Source organism: Cupressus sempervirens, chromosome 3 (genome assembly GCF_028749045.1).
Source record: "Cupressus sempervirens isolate cs-2001-9-10 chromosome 3, ASM2874904v1, whole genome shotgun sequence".
NCBI classification, from domain to species: domain Eukaryota; kingdom Viridiplantae; phylum Streptophyta; class Pinopsida; order Cupressales; family Cupressaceae; genus Cupressus; species Cupressus sempervirens.
Window position 1 is genome coordinate 389,454,419 of NC_143120.1, and position 9,543 is coordinate 389,463,961.

The following is a 9,543-nucleotide window of genomic DNA, read 5'->3' on the forward strand; positions in this document are numbered from 1 at the left end:
TTAAAATGATGTTCTACTCATATAGATTGTATTTCATCCTTGTAATTGTCATTTTTTTCCCACTTATATAATATAAACATCAGTTATAGCCTTTTATTGATTAAAAATATGCATTCTTTCATGAAGGTGTCAAGATATAAAAGAGATTGTGATCTTGGAAAGAGCATGGGTTGTGATAAGGAAGCACACACAAGATTAATGTGGATCTATTAGCAAAGATAAATTTCATATTTATGAAGGCTTCTATGGATAGATTTAGAAGTATATAGAGGACTATGCAAATTTACAAAGCATTTTGAAGAGAGTATTGTGAGAAGTTTCTATGGAAGTTTTATGAGACTTGAAATAAGTTTGGTGGAAAATTTGTTGTCATCATAATAGGAATTTGAGGAAGAGGGATTGTGGAGAACAAATTATCCACCATCTATAGGAGAAGCAACATTTCAAAAAAATTCTTGGCACCTCTTTAGGATTGTATCCAAACAAGTTGAACTTTGCGTTATATTAACCAAATCTACATATTAGTGGATATTTAATACTAATTTCATGTGTTTTCTAATAGCATGCGCATTCAAGAAAGGAAAAAAGCTATTAAATTTATCACCTTTTTTGCAAATTGCTCTAGACACTCTTCAATTGCAAATTGAAAAGACTTGTTCCAATTGTTTATATCATCATTGAGATTGGAAGCCTTGTAAGTACAATGCATGCTCTTGGGAAAATGCCTTGCGAGATCAAATATGGTACCAACCATTGCTATAGAAGATTGTGATTTTGACTATTGTGCAAGGATAGAAGAAATTTCAATGATATTAATTTGTATATGAGCTTGCTGCACCACATTCTTGTGATCAAGATGATTAGTGAGCATGGACAATAGAAAATGAGTAGAATGGCCTGCAAATTGACCAGCAAAAAAATATGAAATATTATAAAATATTAAAATTAAAAGGTGAACTTGGCATTTGGAAACAATAACTAAAATATTCATGTATAAATTATAATTTAACTAAAGTATTTTCAAAGTAAAATTCAAAATTCAAGTAGATATCATATATAAACCTAGCTACATATGTAGGCAATGAAGTGTGACTTTTGTATATTGTAATTTGCCACAAGGATTATAAATTGTAAAATTATAAATGTTACCTGCTTTATCCATTAAGCATTGCATGTCATATAGACTTGACGATCCTTTTCTTCCTCCCTGTAATATTATTCAACATATCACCACACTCAAAAGAAATAATGAGAATAGTTTATGAATTAATGTATACTTCAGAATGATCTAATATCATTATTTTCCACTATTCAAATTCTTCTTCATGTCTCCCAATTTACAACAAAAGTTATCAAGTGCAATCAAACATGATTGCAGATAAATAGAAATAATAGAATACCTTAGAGAGGAGTAATTTGAGGCAATAGCATAGAAATCCATTCTTTTGAATACATCATACACTAAAACTAAATTTCATAAATAAATGAGTTTGACTATGGCGTCCTTCTGCATTTCCTAAAACCAAGAGATTCACACAGTTAGTTGTCATGCAATCATAGGTTAATGTTGATATTCACTTGGTTTTGAGAATAGTTTAATATTATCTACTAAAAAGGGCCAACCACATGAAGGTGGAAGCTCATTTGCCCCACCCCCCCACCTTCCTTGGTAACATCCAAAATGCATTCATCTTGATGCAGGAGCATCCATAGGTATAAGGGCAATCCTGTGTCCCCCAAAAAAATGTACTTAGAATTAGTTTCTGTTTCATGTGTTTTCATTTTTGGACACCCATTTGGGTCAAATAAAGGTTCCAACTTTCACAGTTCCACTATCAGTGTGCTAGAAAATCTCGAAAAAATAGGAGCATGTAATTGGGCCATCATTTTGGTAAACTAGAAGGTGTGAATTGGCCAGATGAATGTAATTGTGATTTAGAGCATTCCAGAAAAGGAATCAGGTCAAAAGACCCCACGGTTTGAAAATTATTGCAGTTTTTCGAGTTTTGGAGACCTCTTAAGAATGCTTCAAAGTCAGGTTAGGGGCATTAAATGACCTCAAGGGCCAAAAAATGGGGGACGAGCGAAGCTGGTCCATAGGGCTATAGAGTGCTTCGAGAGCTTTCGAAAAATGTAAACAGTTCGTCAATTGGAGCTACAGTTCAAAAGTTATGCCTCCCAGAAGTTCGGTTACCGTTTTTGAATTCTTCTAGATTTGCATCGACTTCTAACGCAGCTTCTGGAACCTTCTATTTGGTCGGTGGATGCCTACTAGCACTTTCTAGAATGTACTCCTAGTCCTTAACCCTTCGAGGTCTATTTAAGGAGATTTCTGGCATTGTAAAAGGCAGTTTGGAGTGGAGTTTGAGAGGAGGTACTGATAGGAGAAATTATCTCCAGATTTATGCTATTGTAAGCCCTTAGGGCATGTTTTGAAGTTTATTTGCTCTGTACTGAATGTACTAGCTTATTTTTCAGTTAATACAATTTTTCCTTTTCTATTGTGTCCATTCTGTTCTTGGGTTGTGTCCCCATCAAGTGGTATCAGAGCTGGTTTTCCTGAGTGTGTAGACAGAGCGCCGACTGTGAGGCAGTTTGCACCGGGACTGTGTGGTTGTGGGTTCGAGTTAGAAGATGCCTCCATGAAGAGAGCATGGCGGAAGGGCTAGAGCTATTAATCCTGAGGAGGTTAGAGCCCTCCAAAGGCAAGTACAAGCATTGCAAGAGGAGCTCCGTAGAGGAGCAACTGTGGCCGCAGGTGATGAAAGTGAAGATGACAACGAAGAAGATGAAATTGGACCAGAAGGGGAATTTGACGGGGAAATTCTGAATCATGCAGAGGAAAGGCTTTTTAGGGCCATTACTAAGTTTGGGAAAAGACCTACAATTGAAGTGGGTGTATTTTCAAGAAGTCTGAAACCAAATGAGTTGATCGATTGGATCAATAAACTGGAAGAATACTTTGAGTATGAGGATATCAGGGACCCAGATAGGGTTAAGTTTGCAAAGGCCAAACTGAAAGGCCATGCCAAAATTTGGTGGCAAGAGGTTCAATTGGAAAGAAACAGAAGAGGAAAGGAGAAGATCACAAGATGTGATCGCATGGTGGACAAATTGAAAAAGCAGTTCATTCCTATGGACTACAAGCTTGATTTGTTTAAGAAGATGCATGGGTTAAAGCAAGCAGGAAGATCAGTCCAAGAATATACAGAGGAATTTTACCGACTCTTGATTAGAGCGGGGCATGCAGGAGCAAATAAGGAGAAGGTTGCTCGTTATATCAGAGGGTTGCGACCTAGCATCCAGGAGGAATTGAGTCTGGTAAGAATGACCAACGTTGAAGAGGCATACCAGTTTGCCCCACGAGTTGAAGAGAAGTTGAATAAAAGGTTTGAAGGAAGACAAAGAGGGCGCGGTCAAGGAGGAAGGAGAAGCGGTAGATCATCTAGAGGCCACAATGAAACCCAAAAGAAAAATGAAGATGTGGGTACTAACAGGAACTAGAGGAATGAGAGTTTCAACCGCTCCCATGATCAAGACTTTGGAAATCAGAGAGGAAGAGGTAGAGGACGTGGACAAGGAAGAGGAGGCTTCCATGGTACCTGTTTCCATTGCAATGAAGAAGGTCATCGTGCCTTTGAATGCCCTCAATGACAAGGAAGGACATATAGGAGAGCTGAGGGCCAAGCTAGGGTTGCTCATGTGGATGAGGATGCACAATCATCACATTCAGAGGATGCAGAAAGAGGAGAGACCTTGGTAAATGAAAGAGTCCTACTAAGTGGTGAGATTGAACCAGGACAACGGAGGAGTTTGTTCCGTACCAGATGCAAGTGTGAGGATTAATGTTGTGACGTGATCATTAATGGTGATAGCACTGATAACTTGGTATCAGAAGAGATGGTCTCTAAGCTGAAGCTCAAGAGGGAGAAACATCCCCAGCCCTATCGGATTGCTTGGGTAAAATATGATCATAAGGTCCTAGTAAGTGTACAATGTTTAGTGAAATTCAAAATTGGGAGTTACCATGATGAAGTTCTCTGTGATGTTATTCCGATGGATGTTTGCCATCTATTGTTGGGTAGACCATGGCAGTTTGATAGACATGCAGTACATGATGGGCATGCAAACACATACTCTCTGACAAAGGATGGAGTTCGCCACAAATTGAAGCCCATGAAAAAGGAAGGTGAAAAGGTATGTAGCAGTGCTAGGATTTGTCTTGTTGATAGAAGGATGTTTTTAGATGGCATGAAACATCAGCATATGTGCTATGCTTTGATTCCTAGGAAAGATAAAGAAGGTAGTAGTGAAATACCACTTGAAGTTTCAGATTTACTAGGGGAATTTGGAGATATTATCTCTGATAATGTTCCAAATGGATTGCCACCAGTAAGGCAAATCAGTCATCAGATAGATCTGATTCCAGGAGCTAGTTTGCCTAACAAGGCTGCTCACAGGATGACTCCTACTGAAATAGAGGAGCTAAATAGACAAGTTCAGGAGCTGTTGAGGAAGGGCTTGATTCGAGAGAGCCTAGGTCCATGTGCAGTACCTGCAGTACTTGCACCAAAGAAGGATGGAGAGTGGAGGATGTGTACATATTCTCGAGCTATAAATAGGATAACCATCAAGTATCAGTTTCCGTTGCCAAGGATGGATGATCTTATGGACTGCTTGAGTGGAGCTCAGTACTTCACAAAGATAGATCTCAAGAGTGGCTATCATCAGATACGGATTCGAGAAGGAGATGAGTGGAAAACAGCCTTCAAGACCAAGGAGGGTCTTTATGAGTGGTTAGTCATGCCCTTTGGATTGACGAACGCCCCAAGCACCTTCATGCGGCTCATGAATGAGGTACTTAAGAAGTTCTTGGGAAAATTTTTTATTGTCTATTTGGATGATATTTTAATTTTCAGCAAGACTTTGGAAGAACATTTACTGCATATGCGTAGTGTCCTTGAAAGGCTAAGGGAAGAGAAACTGTTAATTAATCTAAAGAAGTGTATCTTTGCAAAAAGGGAGTTAGTCTATTTGGGGTTTGTTATATCACCCAAAGGTCTCAAAATGGATCCAGAGAAGGTAAAAGCCATCTTTGAATGGCCTACTCCAAGGTCTGCTACTGAGGTAAGATCATTTCATGGTCTGGTTAGTTTTTACAGGAAGTTTATTAAAAATTTCAGTGGCATATGTGCACCCCTAACTGATACAATAAGAGGGGATAGAAAAGAGTTCAAATGGACTGCATCACCTGTGAGAAGTTTTGAATTGCTGAAGAAGAAGGTGACAGAACAGCCTGTGTTGGCACTTCCAGATTTTAGAAAGATTTTTCAGGTGGATTGTGATGTCAGTGGCAACACTATTGGGGTTGTATTAAGCCAAGAAGGTAAGCCTATTGCATATTTTAGTGAAAAATTGAATGATGCAAAGAAGAAGTATTCTGTTTATGATCAAGAGTTCTATGCAATAGTTTAGGCCTTAAAGAAATGGAGGCATTATTTATTGCCAAAGGAATTTGTTTTGTATACTGATCATCAGGCATTACAGTACCTAAATAGCCAAGGTAAATTGAATTAGAGGCATATGAAGTGGGTAGAGTTCTTGCAGAGTTATACATTTTTGTTGAAGCATAGAAGTGGAAAATATAACAGGGTTGCAGATGCACTAAGTAGGAGACAGTTGTTGCTTACAGTAATGCAGGTTGAAGTAGTTGGGTTTGATGAACTCAAGAAATTGTACCCCGAGGATCCTGATTTTGCTGAAGCATGGAAAGCTTGTAAAGAACTTGTTGCTGTAGATAGAACCAAGTGGTTAGACTATTTGATTCAGGATGGCATGTTGTTCAAGGGTAGTCAATTGTGCATTCCAAGGAGTTCCATGAGGGAAAATCTGATTAAGGAGAAACATAGTGGAGGGATGGCAGGACATTTTGGTCGAGATAAGACCATTGCCATTCTTAGAGAACATTATTTTTGGCCTCAAATTTCACAGGATGTGAAGAAGTTTGTATAGAGTTGCCAGGTTTGTCAAGTTGCCAAGGGGTTTAGTCACAATACTGGCCTATATCAGCTATTGCCTGTTCCATCAAGGCCATGGGAGGACATAAGTATGGATTTTGTTCTTGTATTGCCAAGGACACAAAGGGGTAATGACTCAATATTCGTGGTGGTTGATAGGTTCTCCAAAATGGCACATTTCATCCATGCCACAAAACTCATGATGCTGTCCATATTGCAGACTTGTTTTTCAAAGAGGTGGTAAGACTACATGGTCTTCCAAGGAGTATAGTTTCTAACAGAGATACTAAATTTGTGGGGTATTTCTGGAGGACATTGTGGAAAAAGTTGAGAACAAACTTGAAATTCAGTTCCACGCATCACCCGCAGACTGACGGCCAAACAGAAGTGGTAAATAGAAGTCTGAGCAATTTGCTGAGATGTTTAGTTGGAGATAAGCCCAAGGGATGGGATTTGATTCTACCACAGGTAGAGTTTGCTTATAATAACTCTGTAAATAGGAGTACTGGGAAATCACCATTCCAAATTGTATATGGGAGTAGCCCAAGGATTGCACCAGAGCTAAGGAAAATAGAACAAGAGGAGAGGACAAGTGCTGAAGTTGAGGAATTTGTTGAACATATCAAGCGTCTACATGAGGAGGTTCAAGCACACATTACCAAGATGAATCAAGAGTATAAAGCTAGGGCTGATCAAAGGAGAAGACATAAGGAATTCCAAGTAGGGGATCTAGTCATGGTGCACTTACGAAAAGAAAGATTTCCAGCCGGTACTTACAACAAGCTGAAAATGAAGAAATTTGGCCCTTGCAAAATTTTGAAGAAACATGAATCAGGAAATGCATATGAAGTGGAGCTGCCAGATGGTATTCACATTTCTCCCATTTTCAACATTGCAGATTTAACAGAGTATCATGATGATGGTGCAGATGAGGAGCTGGTGTTAGAGCCATGTCCAATTCTTGCTTCTACGAAGGAGGAGATAAAAGACATTCTAGATCATCGTGTGGGTAGGAGTACCAGAAACAAGCAGTATGAAGAGTATTTGGTCAAATGGAAAGGACGACCGATCGAGGACTCAACTTGGATTTCAACAGCTGAGGTTTCCCATTTGGGATTTCCTCTACCATTCATAAAGTGACAGGGTCACTTTTCAATCTACCCTGGGTGTCTGATGCAGGAGCATCCAGAGGTATAAGGGCAATCTTGTGTCACCCAAAAAAATGTACTTAGACTTAGTTTCTGTTTCATGTGTTTTCATTTTTGGACACCCATTTGGGTCAAATAAAGGTTCCAAATCTCACAGTTCCACTATCAGTGTGCTAGAAAATCTCAAAAAAATAGGAGCATGTAATTGGGCCATCATTTTGGTAAACTAGAAGGTGTGAATTGGCCAGATGAATGTAATTGTGATTTAGAGCATTCTAGAAAAAGAATCAGGTCAAAAGGCCCCACGGTTTGAAAGTTATTGCAGTTTTTCAAGTTTTGGAGACCTCCTAAGAATGCTTCAAAGTCAGGTTAGGGGCATTAAATGACCTCAAAAAGAGCTAAAAAATGGGGGACGAGCAAAGCTGGTCCATATGGGTATAGAGCGCTTCGAGAGCTTTTCGAAAATGTAAACGGTTCATCAATTGGAGCTACGGTTCAAAAGTTATGCCTCCTGAAAGTTCGGTTACCGTTTTTGAATTCTTCTAAATTTGTGTCGACTTCTAACGTAGCTTCTGGAACCTTCTATTTGGTCGGTGGATGCCTACTAGCACTTTCTAGAATGTACTTCTAGTCCTTAACCCTCCGGGGTCTATTTAAGGAGATTTCTGGTATTGTAAAAGGCAATTCGGAGTGGAGTTTGAGAGGAGGTACTGACAGGAGAAATTATCTCCAGATTTATGCTATTGTAAGCCCTTAGGGCATGTTTTGAAGTTTATTTGCTCTGTACTGAATGTACTAGCTTATTTTTCAGTTAATACAATTTTTCCTTTTCTGTTGTGTCCATTCTGTTCTTGGGTTGTGTCCCCATCACATCCTATTAATAAAATGTAGCATTCATGAATTATCACATGATAACATTCATTAACACATTAGTTTCATTAGAACATTCACATTAACATTGAAACATAAGATTCATTAGAACATTCACATGAACATTCAGTAGAACATAAATAAAACATCTATACATAAACATCAGTCATTATCAAATAAGTTACATAAGTTCACATGAATAATTTATTTTTTCTATTTTTCTTTTTTGTCCTTCCCTATATTGTTGCAAAGGCATATCCATGTCATCATCAATATTTCTTCTCACCCGTGGATGTGCACTCGCTGTCCTTAGTAAAGGTTGGTCCTCTGCAATAACAAATAAAAGGGTTAAATTTAAACAAAATGAGGCTTTAAATATTTAAAAGAACATTGTAGTGCTCTTTACCTTGTCCAACCACATCATCTTTCCCGTTGGCTTGGACCTCAGCACACTCATCATCTGCATCCCCTGCAACTACAATATAAGATGTTTTATTAATCCCAACACATATTATAGTTAAATTTATATTACTACACCAAATTCAATTTAAAATGTTTAATTGTATTAATAATTTAGAAATAAAAAATTGAATAGAAAATATTTACATGTATATACATATATATTATTCTTCATCCATCTCATCATTAGGATCATCATCATCATCAACATTGTCACCACCACTATCTTAGTCGTCATCATGGTCATCATCATCATCATCATCATAATCATCATCATCATCACCACCACTACCACCACAATGATCATCATCATCCTCCCCCTCCCCCTCCCCCTCATCATCATTGTGGTTAGTAGAAGCATCATTATCGTCATCAGTAGCAACATCATTTGCTTATGGAGCATCATCGACTAACCCTCGATCATCATCCACTTCTTCCTCTTCCTTGATATCTTCTTCTTCCATCACATTATTGACCTTTCCCTTGAATCACGTCTAACAACAAATGACCAACCCAGTTTATGTGGAACCTCTGAGTAAAATACCTGCTCACATTGGCTTGGAAGAACATAGGGCTCATCCCCAATTGGCTCAAATAACCTTGTATTAATCATTATAAATCCATTCTCATGGTCAATAACAATTCTATCAGGTTCATTTTGATTGAGTCATAGTTTGTACCATTTGATGATGAAGAGAATTAATTTGAAGGAATTAAAGTCACAGTCAGGTATATCAACCAAAATTCCATAGTATTGATTTTGAGATTGTTGAGAATGTAAGTCATTTCTAGATGAAATATTGGTCACCTGGAAGACTGCACTTATCCCAAAATCACATGTTCCCTTTGTGTCATCTAAATCTTTGATGTAAAATCTATAACCATTGTTAAACATAGTCTTGTGGTGTTTCACCTACAGTAATGTCAAACATGTATAAATTATTCCATCACGAGTTCAAAAATATACGGTTGATTAACAAACTTATAAGTACCTGGAGATCACTTAAAACATATGCTAAATCTATTTCCTTTTGTGTAACATTGGGATC

At 38.1% G+C, this 9,543-nt stretch overlaps 1 protein-coding gene across 1 annotated transcript; it reads right to left on the reverse strand.

The window, feature by feature from the left end:
• Positions 1–8,136: 8,136 nt before the first annotated feature.
• LOC149566652 (uncharacterized) lies at positions 8,137–8,752 on the reverse strand. Its single transcript, XM_089819974.1, has 3 exons — positions 8,642–8,752; positions 8,442–8,510; positions 8,137–8,362 (listed from the first exon to the last, which is right to left on the reverse strand). The coding sequence occupies exons 1-3, from the start codon at positions 8,748–8,750 to the stop codon at positions 8,217–8,219; spliced, it is 324 nt and encodes a 107-aa protein (XP_089676100.1). The 5' UTR covers positions 8,751–8,752; the 3' UTR covers positions 8,137–8,216.
• Between the last annotated feature and the right edge of the window lie 791 nt (positions 8,753–9,543).